We start from the raw sequence: 16824 nt of genomic DNA, 5'->3' as shown, positions 1-16824 counted from the left end.
CACAGCAGAGCCCTGAGTCACTACAATGCTTCTGTTCAGGCCTGTGTTTGTCTTACAATTTTGTTAGGTGAGTGAGATCATCAGTCCAAAGTCATTATGATCAGTGAGTCTTTTAGTTGAGTGCGATGAGCCAACAAACTGTGAATTTGTCACACGCCTTATTCGGCTTGAGTTTGAGGAAAGCTGTTTGCCTTGTAGCTGAAGCCTGACTTGAGAATTTGAGAATGTCCCATTGTGTACTTTTTAAAGTAGCACAATATGTCTTTCTTCCCTTCGTTCGCTGTTTCCGTGAAATATGCTACAGCAAAGTTAACATGAAGCTGAAACGCAGCCAACATTTGATGGAAATATTTTCACTGGCAACTTTGCAAGAGCTTTACAGACCATAAAGAAGAGTTCATGGAGAGTTTCTGAAGTATAAAACAAGGCTGATCCTTCTCTTTCCAATGACTTGATTGGATGTTGTACAGTCTTAAGCTACACCCCTATAACCTGATCCTTCCTGATTTCCTGCTCTGTCTCATCTCAATCCAGCCTGTCACTTATTTTACAAATGTTATTAGTCCTGTAACAGAGAAAAGTCCCCATCCTTTTTTCTATATCCCTCTGAAAAAAGTGGGGCTTTTCTATTCATTTTATATGGAAACCCAGCCTTTCAGAACATTAACAGCACAAACCCAGACAACACTGAGTCGTTCACATGCTGCTTTCCCTCCCTTTTCTCACAGGTCCATTTTCCTAAACTGAAATTACATTACACTGCCATTCTCCTTTCACAAGGAAAGGTCATAATTTTTCGTTGCTGCCGCCACCCCTTGTCTGTTGTGTAAGTGTGAGTTTTACAGAGAGAGGACCTGAAAAGTTGTAATTATTGCCAGAGAGGAGGCCACCCGCTGTGGCTCCACAAGCCTGTTTTTTTTTTTAATGTATTGTACCTCTTCTCTCTGGCTGGCATTGGAGTGACTCAGAGGGACGCAAAGGTGGATGGCGATTTGAAAGGGGGCTAAAATGATGCTGTGTTTGCCTTCACACTGACATAGCCTGCTCTGAGAAATGGCTCCATAAAGCCTGTAAAAGTGTGTCCCTGGTGACTTCTGAAAAGTCAGTGGGGAGGGAGGGGGGTCCTTATAAAGCAGTGGTGTCAAGGTATGTAGAGTTGTGGCTCAGCTCTCTGCTGTTTAACAGTGCTGGAGTTAGCAGTATTTTCTTCTATATACTGCCCCATACAAAGTCTAGTCTGTAAACATGTTGCAGCAACATGATCGCTTCCTTTAAAGAGCAGCTAGTGTGCCCTGTGTCATTAGTGTGGGAAAATCATTTGTTGTAGGCATGTGGTCATTTATATTCATCTGATTTAAAACACAGTTGATTCCCAAACAAAAACTGAGATGGCAAATGTTTATCACTAAATGGTTTTCCAATAATTATCATTGAACATTTGATTGACTCATTCACGTTAAGTATGGCAGCCACTGGTGACACAAGTGTTCTGGGAACTCTGTTGCCTAGATATATATTGTTACTATTCAATTGTTCTACTAATTATGGGATAGCTGCATAGATTATGTTCAATGGCAGCATTTTCTCAAGTTTCTTCAGAGGCAGGCCTCCTGGCCTCCTGTGAAGGCCTCCTGGGTCCCATGTGTGGTTGGGTTTCAGTTATAAAAGCACAGCGTTATCCTGTCTTGTAATTTACTTTTTCAAAATGTATGTTCACCAAGTACTCTGAGCTCGCAAACATAACCATAAAGAAAACTTTACTCGTGTTCCAGTTGCTTTAAGAAGATGGCAGATATTATAGGGAAAACAAAAGAAATGTGTTGTCTCTGAAAGTTTTTTATTATGTTGACCAATCAATCACATATTCACATATTTTCGTATTTTGCCAGTTATTAGTTATTTGTAGGAGGCGGGTTTTAGCAGAAAGCTCCAACACTGAAAAACTACAATGACCTGAACTGTAACACAAGAGACGTATGTATTCTGTGTACATAACATGAATAGCAGCTAATGATTACTTTAATTATTGATTAATCTTCGGATTATATTTTTGATTAATCAGTTGTTATGGTTACTAAATTGCTTGTTCTGTTCAACAAACCGAAGGATTTTTTATGTTCAACAGAAAAGCAGCAAATTCTCACGTTTGAGAAACTAAAATTATGAAATGTTTGGCATTTTTGTTTGATAAATGACAAATTACAACTAATTGATTCAGCCTCATTAGACTTCTGACGTTCAACTGCTCCTTTATACTTTTTATTACAAACAATGTTCTGATTGACCACAGAGATGCTGTGTGCAGACATAACTGGGAAAATAATGTTTGTCACAAGCACAAGAGCTATTGACCCTTGTGAGGGATGAAATTGCTCATTGTGGTAATGACGGTGTTGGCAAATGGTAAACGCTGTTACACCCTTACAAGCTCTCCAGTTCTATCTATGGTTAACAACACCCTACCCTTCTTATAATTATATCCAGAGGCCATTGTGCCCTGTTGTAGTAGACACAGCCCAGCAAAGGAAATGACTGGCCGACATAACCACTATTTACTGTAGAGTTAAGCTAACCATAGTTTAAGCATGGGTTATGGAAGTAGGAGGTTTGTTTGGGGCAGTGTTACCATGGCAAAATTGTAGAGGAGAAACACACACACACACTTCTTGGTACTGAATAACATTTTAAACAAGCAAATCCTATCATTTGAGAGAAATGTGGCCTGTCAAGTATTTTCTCTAATGACTGTCTAACTGGGGAAGTGAAAAATCTGCATTGTAAAGACTCAGATCTTGTCTGTCCTGCGCATCTTCACACTCACTTAAAATACCACTGAAGCGACTCTGACTCATCGGCACAGACAAGTCACAGGAAGCAGAGTGAACTGAATGTCTCCAATCTTCCTGCACTTGTGGTCAGCGTGTCTCTCTTCCACATAGATTTTCCGGACATGTGTTGCTAGATTGAGACCAAAAGAGGACGGTGAAGAGGAGGAGGAGGAAAGGGAAAGAGAGACAACAGGGTAATTCATTCAGTCGTCCGTGAAAGAGAGGAAGACTCAGTTTCCTCCGAGCATTATAAATACAAGCGCAGTCACTCATCAAATTATAGCCATCTGCACTGGCCTGTGACCAGGATTCTGCTTGACGCACAATAAAGTAGTGTGAGGAGGGGCGTGGTAGCTGTAGGGGATCAGAGACTGTCCTCTCTTAGATGGTTAAACCTCTACACACAGACTGACACCGACTGTGGCAGCAGCTTCGCGTCTCCAGGTTACACTCATAAGGAGTACAGAGGATTCTTTACGGATAATGATGCCTTGTCAGCAAAATCACCTCAGCTAGATCCCATCTACACCCAGTCCCAAGTCCCTTGGAGATGGAGAAAATAGCTGAGTGTGATGTTGCAGTAGGAAACAGGAGGCTTGTGTCAGAAGCCCTTCATGGTTATGTTTTTTTTTTTTTTCATCCTGTAGGTACGATTTACTCTTTGCATACCTGTTACACACTGTGAATGCACAAACAGTTTAAGCAAGGGTGCAGAGACAAAAGAAGTGTCAATGAGCGGGGCATTTGTACAGATAGCATATTGAAAATGTGCTTTTCCTAAATGAAGCCTATTCTACACAGAGCTTTACACAGCTTAGCCGGGGAACTAATGAATTCCAGGTCCAGGTACACTGCAGAGAGTAAAGCTATTGTGTGTATCATTAGAAAATGTGCTCCTTTTTCCTCAAGGCAACAGCAGCAGGCTGAATTTGAACCAGAAAATCCCCAGGCAGAATTGTCTTGGCATCGCTCTCTCCTTCAGCTTTTTATCCCCATGCTCAGTGAACAATCCAACAAAAGCTTGGGTTTAAGAACCATGGAGCTCATTGCGATTTTCTTTGTTAATGCAATTGCCTGTAAGAAAAGATTCTGTTCCCCCATTTTTCACTTTCAGCCTGAAGGCCCCAGAGCAATTAGCACTAGTCTCTCATTTGGAATACCTTAGCCTTACCAGAAACCCTCTGAACTGTACCATAACAGCCTCTAGCACAGTCAGCAACAGCTAACGACAATAGCCTCCGAAAAGTGACATTTCGAAAAATGAATGATGTGTAACTGTGATAATTTTGCTTGATTCAGTAACACAAATAATATTTGAATGCTCTGCTTCACTCTCATTTTGAATTAACAAGATCTTAGTGCTTTAGTTTTGCTAGTTTTCCCTTGTGTTAGCATTCACACAATATGGATTACAATGTTCAGCATGTGATGATGTCAAACAGTTCCCTGTGATATTTATTTCTGAGAGCCTACATGGTGTTTGTTTGGCTGCAGGAGACCGGCACTGTGCAGCAGTGTATTACTGAAAGTCTCTGTGTTTTTGGCCCTGTGCTGAGACCGTTGATCACTGACTTTATTCATGACAGAGCAGCCTTGGAACCAAAAGCAAACGCCTCTTAGGTAAATCAAAAAACCATGGGCGTGATGATAAAAGCTTTGCTTTCGTGCTTGCTGACATCAAAATGTTTGTCTTTGTTCACATTTCCAGTGTTGGTTGCAGATATAGGATGGAAGGGTTCATTTAGAGGGTGAGAAAGCAGAGGACAAACATGCCCGTCAGTGTTTTGAAGTTTGGCAGCATGGCAATAATGCAAACACAACACAGGCACAGATTGCCCTTTAAGGGCATACACATTTGCTCTCATATGGACACCTTCGAACAGACTCTTGAGAAAATACTTTTTCCATTTATAGATATGAATATGAATGTTTAGTATCTAGTCATTTTTTTCTTTCTCTCTCTTCTATTTTCTGACTAAGTCGTGTCTGAGACGGTATTTTGTGAGATCTTTTGCCTCCTGGCATCAAGCCCACCGTCCTGCTCAGCTGCTGGATGCTGCTGTTGATTCTGAGGGAATATTTTGGCATTCATGATCTCATAGGAATGTTCTAGCTTTGACACAGCAAACTCTCTCTGTCTGCTTCATTATTCCAAATATTCCAAAGCATTAGCATTCTTTGCTGTTTTCCAATGAATTTCTGAGTCTTGAAATGTCACCCCAAAGTGGATGAATGGATAGCTAATGGAAAGCCCCCTTTCTATATCTCTTGGCTAATGCCATGGAAAACCGATGCTGAGGAGACAGGGTCTTGGAGGTGGTCCAGTTTAATCTCAGAGCATATGCACTGAGAAATAATTGACTTCCTCCGTGGTTTACATTTTGTCGAGGGCCCCGGACAGCACAGTCGGAGGCAGGTGGCTGAATTTGCATATCATTGGAATTGAGACAGCTCAAGCCTGGGAAATCCTGCACCCCAAGACTCTATATGCCCGGAAAACCACCGCAGGGGTAATGACTGATGTCTCAGTGAGAGCATCCCTTTGAGGCCAGAGGAGCTCCTGTTAACCAAGAAGCAGCTGGAGGACACCTGATAATACAGGAATAAGTCCTGAGCAAGTTGCACTGTAACGAGAATCAGAAAAATGCTCATCTAATTGGTTTCTCCAAACATTCACGTTAGAAGTCACAGAGTTGACTGTCAGCAGTTGTAGGATGAGTTTATTGCATTGTACGCAGGTGACTTTTTGTTATGTTACGTTACGTTTTCTACTAGAATTTGGTGCATTTTTATGGCAAAAAGAGACAAATGTGAGAAAATTTTTTGTAATCATTCAAAAGTGCAATGTGAAGTAAAAATATGTCTGTGTGTGTTTGCATAAACATAAAGTGAAAATGTTGCCTGTTATGCAGTATACCTTTGATTTATTGGCTACCATGATGCCTTTTTTTTATCTTTATATGATATAAACTATTTTCTCTCTTCACAGAGTCCTACTTTGGGGACAGCTACTGCAGTTTACAAGCCTTCCAAGATGTCTCCACCTTCCACCTGTCACTACAGATTAAGACAAGTCGGCGAAGTGGGCTGCTGCTCTTGGCTGCAGGAATGGAGGACTACCTGTTCCTTGAGCTCCAAAACGGGAAAATACAGGTGAGTGGCTAACAAACTGGTGGAGGCTGAAATATTTTTAGAAACTGTTAGATAACGTAGGTTGGTCATTCTCAAAATTCACCTGGTTGCATCACTTTGATTTTAGGTCACTTGGTGGAGCAGAGGTTTGCTATGCGAGAACGAGTACTTAACAAAAGCTAGTGATGGTACCTAAACACCGAGCAGGACTTAAAAATATCAGAATATGAATAAAATAGAATCTAAAACATGCTAAAAGAAAAACTACTTCCAAAACCAAAACCTGGCATAATTAGCACATGTGGTGTTAGCTTGCATACTGATGTATGAAATTACTATTTTCTAACTAGAGTGCTAAACATACATGTAAATTCACTGTCAAAGTAAAGCCTCTGTATTATTATGTAGTAGGTGTATAGCATCTTGTTCTGTGTTGTTCTGGTGAAGGATCATTTAAGGCAGGGAAAATGTTTTATACATAATTGTGACACCAATGCTTAATGTGTTATTTGGCTGAGTAATAACCTATTGATTCATTCTCTGCTACAGTCCCAGAGACAGCACATATGAAATAACTTTTTAAAAGAGATTTTGGGCGTCTTAGCTGCAAAATGTACCACACATTTTGAAAGCGATACAAAGTGGTTGTGAACGCTTTGAATTTAAATGGGAGTTGTGAGAGTCGTTTGAGCTTCGGTGTGGTATGTGTATATGATGCATTTCATTAGGTGCCACTCTATAAGCAGCTGAAACCGATTCGATTTTCTGTTGTCTTCTCTTGTTGTCTCACTGCAATAACAAACCATTACATTTTACATCTACAATTAGTTGCTTGATGGCTTTCGTAAAGCAGCAGAATTAGCGTCAGGTGGGATTCATATAGATTTTCACCCAAACGACCATATCTCTGCTTTTATAATGAGTTGACATCTCAGAGTATGTGTAATACAAGAGAATTTTACCTTTTTTTGGTCTTCTTCATTTTCTTCCACCTAGCGATAGGAGATGCTCTGAGCAAATAGACTCAAGGCTTTGCAAAAATTAAATTGCTTTATCTCTCTTGCATGTGTTATAATCATGTTTAACCTTATTTAAGCAAAACTCAGATATCTGATGTTATCTGTGAAACTTCTTCTTATTCTAGCTCATTTTTAAATTATCTTCCCATAAGTGAAGGGATCCAGAAATGGTCATGAGCATAGATTAGAGTATTAAATTGGTATTTATGCATTTAAGGGAGATACAATGATGGAACTTCCGTTTAAACATTAGCCCTGAAACTAATCCATTTGTCTACAAAGTTATAAATTCAATAAAAGGTTTTTGTTTTCCTTTAGGCACGGATGAACTTGGGAGCTGGCGAGGTCACGCTGTCCTCCTCCCAGGGAGTGCAACTGAACAACCTCCTGGACCACAAAATCTCACTGATGCTGCGTGATGGCAAACTCACCATGATAATTGACGAGCTGTTTCCAACATTTGTTCCCATGAACGACAATGGGGAACAGCTCAACATTGACCTGGGCATTTGGCTCGGGGGAACAGGAGACCTAGACGCTCCTTACCTCAGCAATGCCATTCCCCCTTTCCGTGGGTGCATGACTGAGGTCAAATTTGAGTCCCATCAGTTTGATATTTTAAGCACAGCATTTAAACAATGCCACGACACAAAGGAATCCTGCAGCAGTGAGTTTGAGGCTGGTGATGGCGAGGCAACCAGTTTCAGCACTCCTGATTCCTTTGTTTCTTTCCCCACCTGGAGCGGGGCTAGTGGTGCTCCGAGGGTCTTGGAGTTCCTGATGAAAACCACCATTGAGGATGCATTACTTGTTTTCCACCCTGGCCGAGAGTCAGATTTCATTGCTGTTGGTGTTTCAAAAGGCTATCTCAAAGGTATGCTGGACCTTGGTACTGGCATGGAGATACTGGAGAATACCCAGGTGCAGCTGGATGATGATCAGTGGCATAGAGTTAAGGTTCAGATCAGTGAGGATTCTTTTGTCATTAATGTAGATAGCCAGTCTTCCTCCCTCTCTTTTGACTCATCGGAAAAACTGGACTTAGTGGGAAACCTGTATTTAGGAGGCATCCAGGGGAAAATGAAGGACCTCTTTCGTGAAAGCGGGTCCTTAAATCGTGCAGAGGAGGAAATTACAGCTGAATCCTTTATTGGGTGTTTGGGAGAGATCAAAGTTAATCAGAAGGACCGGAGCCTGCAGGATGCTTTGGTGACCAAAGATGTTCATGTTAAATGTGAAGGAGAGGACTATGATTACTCAAGTTATTATGATGCAGAGACAACTACAACTTCTCCTCCTGTCCGCATCCGATATGTTGATATGGACTTGAATGAACAACATTGCTACCCAACAGACGACACGCCAGAGATATTCAAGAACGTCACAAAACTTCTGTATGTCACCCCATTGCTTGTGACCGAAGGTGGGGAAGGTGTTCTTGATATCAGCAACTTGATCCCTACGTTTGACCTCAGTGCTGCAGGAATGCGTCAGTCAGATATTATCTTCACTCTCCAGAATGATCCCTGGTATGGTCTGATTGATATGAACATTAATACAAAACGCACACAAAAGTTCACTCTTCTGGATGTTGTCAATAAGAAAATTAAATACATGCATGATGGAAATGAAAGGCATGCAGATCAAATCCAGCTGGAGGTGGTTGCTCACAGTAGTGGTTACCTCCCAGAATGTCTAACAACTCCCCGTGAGTATGTCCTCCCAGTTGAAATACTTCCCGTCAATGATATACCACAAATTAGTGGAGGAGAAATCACCATCACAGAAAATGGCAGGACTCGTCTGAGCCCCAGCCTTATAAGAATCATGGATTCTGACACGCGCTGTGATGAACTGGTAGTAACTGTAACCTCAGATTCTTCCATCGAATTTGGATACTTAGAAAATGGTCAACAGCCCGGAAGAAGCATCTCAGAGTTCACTTGCAGGGAGTTGAAGGATGGAAATATCTATTTTGTACATAGGGGGGGTCATGCTGCTGGAATTACCCTGGAAGTGTCTGATGGGCAGTCAGTAAGCCATTCAACTACTTTAAAGTTGTCTGTGACACCACCTCATATGACTATTGTCACCAACACCGGCCTTCTCTTGTCTCAAGGAAGCAACTCGTCCATAGGTATTCAAAATCTGGCTGCCATCGCTCATCCTCGCAATGGAGATATTATATATAACCTCACACAACCGCTGATATATGGAGAGCTACAGATTATGACAAATGATGGAATGTACAAGCAGGTTACAACTTTTCATCAATCTGATCTGGATCATCACCGCCTTAGATACGTCAGCACAGACGCAAGTGACCACGAAGATATTGCGGTGGAGCGCATTCATTTCGACACCCATCTGGGGCAGTTCTCCCTTTGGAATAACACCTTCCTAGTAAAAATCATCCCTGCACAAGTGAAAGTTTCTACCCTGGTTCCTTTGGAGATAGAGGCTGGTGAAGAGCAAACAATTGGAATCACAGAGCTTCAGGCTGAAGTACAAGGAAAAACCCCAGATCCACAAACTATAAAATACATCATTGTCAAGCCTCCAACACAAGGAAGTCTCCTGTTGTTTGACAAAGAGCTAGCTGAGGGTGATATGTTCACCCAGAAGGACATTGTGGACAAAACTCTTAGCTTCAGGGTCCGAGTGCAAAGAGCTATGGATAGCATAGACCAGTTTCAGTTCAGAGTCTTTGCTGACGATCAGCACTCTCCTCTCTACGTCTTCCCAATTAACATCCTCGGCAATGCAGAGGCTCCTGTTTTGACCAATGAGAGGCTGGTTGTCTTGCAGGGCGGTGAGGAGACTCTAAACAAAAACTATCTTTGGATGCACTCACCAAGTTCTACAGATTTTGTTTACCGGGTCACGCAAGGACCAAAGTATGGGCGACTGATAAGGGACTCCCCTTCTGGGCAGCCTAGATTTGAGGGGGCAATTAGAGTTTTCAGTAATGAAGACCTCCAACTTGACAGGCTTATTTACAAGCACGATGGCTCCAAGACTAGCAGTGATGAGTTCCATTTCTCAGCATTTGATCAAGGAGCAGAAAGTTCAGACATTCAGGAAACAGTGAGTGGTGTTTTCAGAGTAACAATCCAGTCCAAGAATGAGCATGCTCCCGTGAGGGTTGTGGATAAAGTCTTCAATGTGGTCCGCCATGGTCAGCGCCTGCTAACAACTGATGTCATCCAGTTCAATGATGATGACTCTGGTTTCAATGACACCCAAATTGTCTATGCTCGTGAGGGAATCCTCTCAGGCAATATTGTCTCAAAATTGAATCCATCAATGCCTCTTTTCCGTTTCACACAAGCCGACCTGCGAGATAAGAACATCCTCTTCATTCACCACGGAGCAGATCAGGAACGCTTCTCACTCCAAGTGTCGGATGGCTTCTACAAGACCACGACACTACTTCAGATCCAGGCAGGTGAGCCCTACCTGCGAGTGGTGAACAACACAATCATTGTCATCGACCACGGAAGCACCAAGACCCTTAACACCACCCTGTTGTGCGCTGACACCAACATGGACATCAGAGACGACAGCGAGATCAAGTTCCAGATTACTTCCCCACCTAGTGATGGCAGGATTATTGTGAGTGGGATTGAGGCATCAGCATTCACCCAGGAGGACCTGAAAAAACGTGTTGTGTCATATGAGCATAATTATGAGAGTCTGAGGTCCAAGGACTCTTTCAGCTTCACCGTCCAAGCACAAGGACATTCTGAAGATGGCACATTCAGGATTAAAATATTCAAGCAAGGGTACCTCACTGAGCCTGAGGTGATAACCAATGAAGTCATCGTTTCCTATGAGGGAGAGCACACTGTCATCAACAGGGATCATCTCAAGGTAATGTTTACTGACTGTGAGATCTACAATTTAAATCTACAATTTAAATTCATTTGCTTTGCTGACATTTAATTCTGTGCAGCATACATTTAGTTTTATTCAACAAGACAGCATTTAATATTTATACAATTTGGCAATGACAATGTGACAGCACATCATCTTTGTCTTTTTCAAGTTTAATTTGTCTTTGTGAAAAAAGATCTTTCACATGACTCATTCAACCATACTGCCCTGTTTTGTAACCCTGTCTCTAATCTAAATTATAACCACATGAAAGCAGGGCTAAATATGACTCTGCAGTTGCTGCTTTTCATCTAGTTTATGTACTAAATTACAGTCTATTAAGTGTGGAAAACAGAGCATTAAGCATCCCCCGAGGGGCTTCCTGAAGCCCACTGTAATTTATAAGATGAGTCTGCCTGCGCTTCATCTTGAAAGCAATTAATAAGGTTTAAATTGTCGGACCATTCCTAACACATTCCCTGTACATATAGTTTGAATTTTAAAATAATGACATTTCTGAAAGTAAAATATTCCTTCTTTTAAACTTTGATTTCACAATAGTGCACACATCTTAAATCTGCGGTATTGACTGGAGAAGAAGCTGGACACCCAGTACACATACTATTGAAATATGTATTGAACAAAGCCTTGACAGAATGGCCTTTACAAGACATAAAATATTGACTCAGCTTCTGGGAGCTTTTCCAATATGTGTCCTTACTATGAAAGGGAAAGTAGTATGATCGTCTGAAATATTATCAAACACAAGAGTGACTGGTTAACACTCCAAGGCTTTAGGCTCCAGAGAATTTATTAAAACTTCTCAAAGTGTGATGACATTAAACCTGCCTGTGTGTTTTAGTTCACTGTACTGTCTAACATTGTGTCCCATTTCCATACTAGTCTGTGCAGTACACAATAGTTGTCATTTTACACAATGGACTGAAGTTAACAGTACACAGTTTTAGTGTACAGTAAATCAATGTAGTGCACTGACATTCAAATGCAATACTGTGCCTGTTTTAGAAAGAACCAACGCCGCGCAGTGAAACCGCAGCTTTGAAGCACTGCTGCCGATTTCAAATGAAAACTGTTTTTCAAAGTGTTATTAGTTAATTTGATTTGTTTTGCCAACTGTCGTTAGAGAAGTTGCACAACCTTCTGCTATTTTTGTCGACTGAGAGCAGTTCCTCTATTTTCATTGTGTGTTGTATTGGGGGACAAAAACATCCATCCTAACCACACTTCAAAAGTGAAGCAATTAAAGTATTGCCAGTGTTCAGTAAGAAAAAAAAAAAACATAAAAAACTTAATCTCCAATATTGGTGATTTAAAGTTTTTCAGAGGGACTGAATGATTTAGCATTCTTTTATGGGTTCTCCTACTTCTTAAGCTAAATTAACCATTTAAAACCCCATGAAAACTGCACTCACTCACAAAGCAGTAAACAGGGCTGTTTTTCTAAGCTCAAGAAAAGTTGTTAACAAACATTTTGTAGATACATGGTTTTCACAGCGCAGCATATTTGTTTATGCTGGCATTTTGAGGTACACTGAATTAGTCAAAAACACATTTACAATTAGGACATTGCATGGTATTATGGACATGGTTATCATCAAACTATATATACATCTGCAAATTTATCATACTACAAAATATAATTGTAAGTTTAGATAATAAATTAACAGTACTATTTGCCTGTATTTTTGTACTTTGCCTTTTAGGTGGACCAAGCTGATATTGTGCCGACAGAAATGGTGTTCACCATTAAAGAGCCTCCTCGGCTTGGCCATGTGGTCAAGCTGACAAACAGTTCAGACAGCGCGGCCTCGCCTGTCCTCGACTACATTCACAGCTTCACTCAAGAGGACATTGATCAGGGGCACATTCTCTATGTGTCTGCATCCATCCAGGTTTATAGTCATTTCATTTATTCTGTTGCAATAAATCAAATGTGGCAGCTTGTTCCCTTTCATATTCACATTGAGAATAAAATCAGACAAAAACACAACCCCAGCCTCTGATTGGTCTAAGGTACAAGGTTTATTTTTAGTATATCAATTACTTATTTCAACATCCATCTCTTTCAGGGAAATGATGCCTTCACAGTGGATGTCAGTAATGGTTTTACCACAGTGGAGGATTTGAAGATCTCTGTGAACATCGTGCCTCGGCTTATCCCCATCCAGGCCTTCAACTTTACTGTGAAGGAAGGCCTCAGCAGAGTAATTAATGCAGAGATTGTAAACATCTCACATCCTTTCTACAGCTCAATAAACATCGAATTTATTGTGGATGAGTCACCACAGCACGGGGACCTCCGCTACCTCGATGGAGACGAAGTTAATTACTTTACATGGGAAGAGGTATGTAGTTCCATCATGTATAAATATAGAAAATACAAATTCACTTACATGTTCCAGCAAAAATATCATCAAAGCCCTCTAAACTATCGCTACAATCAAATAATACTGCCTTTCTCTCTCATGTATCACCATGGTGTAAACTTATATGACCAAGTAACCAAGTAAAGTATAATTGCTCAACAATATGGTGCCGTGCTACTGTCATTGGCATGATTAGCTGCTGGCTAATGAGCAAGGTCACTGGCTGTTTGCTGGTAGCTAATGAACCAGCTCCTATCTTCCATATGCATTTTGGCTTAGGTTATTTCCAGTGCATGAACAAGTGCACACAATCGTCTGTTTTTGGTCTCCGCTAAGTGATCAAATACCTGGCTCTTTTGCAGCTCAATGCTCCACTAGAGTGGAGCTGCAGAGTGGGGGGATATTGATGTGTGGGTTTGTCACTTTGAGCAACACCTTTAACAAACAAGCAGTCATTTGATCCGTTGTTGATATGAAGATATTTATTATACCCACTTTAAGGATTATGTTTTCCCTTCTGGTTTCTCTTCCTTTTGGTTCATTTGTTTTTGCCCTGCCTGTTATTGACAGACAGCCTTGTCATTTAAACCTTGAGGCTTTCCATTCACCAAATGGTTGATTGTACCACATGTTTTGTCAAATCCTACAAAACACTGGGTCCTCTATCTAACATATTAAAGGTGCTATATGTACGTTTTGCTATCACTATATAGCTAACGTTAGCATTAACAGCTGTTTACTTACCAGTCTAGAAGAAACTTTGCAAGGATCTGCATCCAACTGTATTCCTTTATTCACCAACAGCTGTCTCCAGCAGTAGAAAGCAACACCAATGTTAACTCTTGTCTCTGTCTATGTCTATGTCTTTGCTACTACTGAAGTTAGCATGCTAACCTGCTAGCCCTGGCCTGTCCTGTTTGATAATGCTACTTTGGGATAGTGAGTCTCTGTAGCGTCGAGTTTGCCTTCAGTTCAGCATGAGAGGATGAAGAAGTAGCGCTCTAACCTTTTGTCTTGTAAACACAAGAATGGCTGATGGTCAACCACCACCACCCACTCCTGGCAAGAAACCACGTTCAGCAGCATAGAAAATGTACATATAGTAACTGTAATGATAGATTTGATTAATAATTTATTTAAGGTTAAGTGTCAATTTCACCTGGGCAAAGATTTGTGTGTTTCTTTTTCAATCTGGGACCAAAAAGAGAGAAGAACCCCCCCCCCCAAAAAAAAAAAAAACCTAATTATCCATATTTTATCCCATCTTAGTAACCCTGGAGAGTATAACATCTTCCTCTCACGAGAAGATCATGGTGGTTACCACAGCAAGGCATCACCAGGGAACTTTCCCCAGTTACTCACTCAGTGCTGTTTTGGATTTGTTGTGTTGTACCAGATGAGGGGAGGGAGAATCTGGGAGCTGCTGCAGCACAGTTATCTGGTCTCCCTCCTTGTGGTTCAGAGGCCCCAGCTTTAGGAAAATATTAAAAATGCATGAGTAGTTACCGGTGGAAAAACCTCATGCATTCTGAATGGACCGCATAGTTTAGTGGAGCACACATGTCTGGACACATATCTTATAGCTCCTACATCTAGCCCTGGTCCGCCTGTACTCCCCTCTACTTTGCTGAACCATTGTGGAAAAACTGACGGTGTCTTTGGACCGCCTTAAGCCAAAATAAACTGGCCCACTATATTCCTATAATAATGTGTGAGTGCACACAAACCTCCCGCACTTTGCTAGTGCCAGACTCACTCACACTGTCCTTCAAAGATCCCAATGTGCAAGTCAGATGGGCCTAGTAACATAGCAGCAAACGTGAACATGCAAATGTTCATCTGCCAGTATGGAAAAAAATTTTTTTAATCCAGCTTCTTGGAGACGTTTTTATGCATGCACTTTTTTCTGTTTTCCTTTATTGTTACACTCAGAGCATGAAACATAATCAGTTCTCCCAAATGAGTACCACATTGAAGAATAAATGTCCAAGCTTCAGTTGGTGTAGCATTTAAACCAGACTTTAATTGTTCCAAAAATAAAGTCGGATGTGTGTGCATTTTTTTCCCCGTAAGTTAAATGCTGTTTTCAGGTCCACTGGGCAAGTCCCCCCAGCCCCTGGGAATGGACAGTGGACCTACTGGTGTGTGCAGTAATTTTGTGATAAAGTCATCATTTGGGGTGGTTCACTGAGCTTATGTAAGCGAACAGTAACATGGGGGGTGTGCAGTCAGAAAAAACTGAGAGTGACTCATGCAGAAGAGCTATATGAACGCCAACCACAAGAATGTTAAGTAACTCTATGTGCTGTGTGGCCCAGATGTGTCACATATGCATAGAATCTGTGTCAGACAATGTATGGTATTTTGCCAGCCACAGTGCTGACTATGATTCACTTGGCTTTGAACAATAAAGTCATGTACACATTCAGTAACATATGCTGTGTTGAGTGGGATCCAACTTGAAGGAATACAGGAAACCTGAAACACTTAGCTCTAATACACCTTCACTTTAATCAGGTTCAGTTCTCCATCAGGTCTCCATTAGTTCCTCCATCTGTGGAAACCTATTAAAGTCCACGCAGGTGCCTTTATTTTTCACAAAGTACAAAATGTTTTTGGAAACAAAGTGAGCAAACCTCTGTGGTTTATTTATGAAATATTATATCAAACATAAATGAAAGCAAAATAAATCAAAATAAATTGTATCACACACATCAGTCTTTCTCTGAGTAGATTTGAAGGCCAAATGTCCGACAACCACCCACTGTTTATTGTCCCAGCGAGCAGACTGACTCTCCCCGACCTTCCCCGATCAGTAATGATGATGGGGGTTGTTACTCCAGAGGGATGCCAGTCATATGGGATCCATTTGGCACTTCCTGCTCTGTGAAGTAGGTCCTCTCATCCCAGCAGCTCACTGGCTTTTGTCTACACAAAGTTCCAACTGTCCTCTTTTGCAGAGAAGCATCCTGAATCTCTGTAAATTTGTCAAAAAGTATCAGAGGAAAATGTTTGATAGACAGATTATGTGATCCAGACAGACTACTGGACTGAGCAACAAGAACATGGGATGCTGGATGCTGGGATTCCTCTTCTTTATGCAGAAAGTCATCAGAGTTGGCTTGTCCTGGCCGCAGGTGCTGTTTTTCATCTAGCTTACTTGACACTGGATGACTGATTCCTTTGTGCATCTGGTTTCCCTCAAGGATTCGTCCCACAAGGGAGATCCTCCTTGCTCCTGTGCTGCTGCCAGACTTTAGGACCTGATTATAGCCTTTGTCTCAGAACTTTGAAAGGATATATGATTAGCTTACAAACTAAACAAAAGATACAGTGTGGACTTTAGACAGATATAGTTTTGTTAGGTCAGTGGATGTTTTTACTTGCACAATTTCTAAAATAAGCACCTTTTAAAGGAATAGTTTGACATTTTGGGAAATACACCTCCCATAACGCAACCAACAGGATCCAACATGACACTCCCTGTCTACTCCTGTTTATAACATAGACTTTCTGCTATTTCTGAATCAAGTTAAGAAATTAAGCTCCAGAAGGAAACTATGTCATGAATAGTTTCTCCCA

The 16824-nt window shown here is 41.2% G+C and overlaps 1 protein-coding gene across 2 annotated transcripts in view; it reads left to right on the top strand.

The window, feature by feature from the left end:
- cspg4 (chondroitin sulfate proteoglycan 4) overlaps nucleotides 1–16824 on the top strand; it is an 82929-nt gene that overhangs the window by 46020 nt on the left and 20085 nt on the right. For both annotated transcript variants that reach the window (XM_056387296.1, XM_056387295.1), the window contains exons 2-5: nucleotides 5818–5981; nucleotides 7298–10852; nucleotides 12580–12768; nucleotides 12946–13221. In XM_056387296.1, the coding sequence (XP_056243271.1) occupies nucleotides 5937–5981; nucleotides 7298–10852; nucleotides 12580–12768; nucleotides 12946–13221 (4065 nt within the window). In that variant the 5' untranslated portion in view covers nucleotides 5818–5936. The remainder of the gene's footprint in view (nucleotides 1–5817; nucleotides 5982–7297; nucleotides 10853–12579; nucleotides 12769–12945; nucleotides 13222–16824) is intronic.

Source organism: Seriola aureovittata, chromosome 10 (assembly GCF_021018895.1).
Source record: "Seriola aureovittata isolate HTS-2021-v1 ecotype China chromosome 10, ASM2101889v1, whole genome shotgun sequence".
In the NCBI taxonomy this organism is placed as follows: Eukaryota; Metazoa; Chordata; class Actinopteri; order Carangiformes; family Carangidae; genus Seriola; species Seriola aureovittata.
Note: the sequence above shows the minus strand (reverse complement) of the source record. Positions and strands in the feature narration are given on the sequence as shown.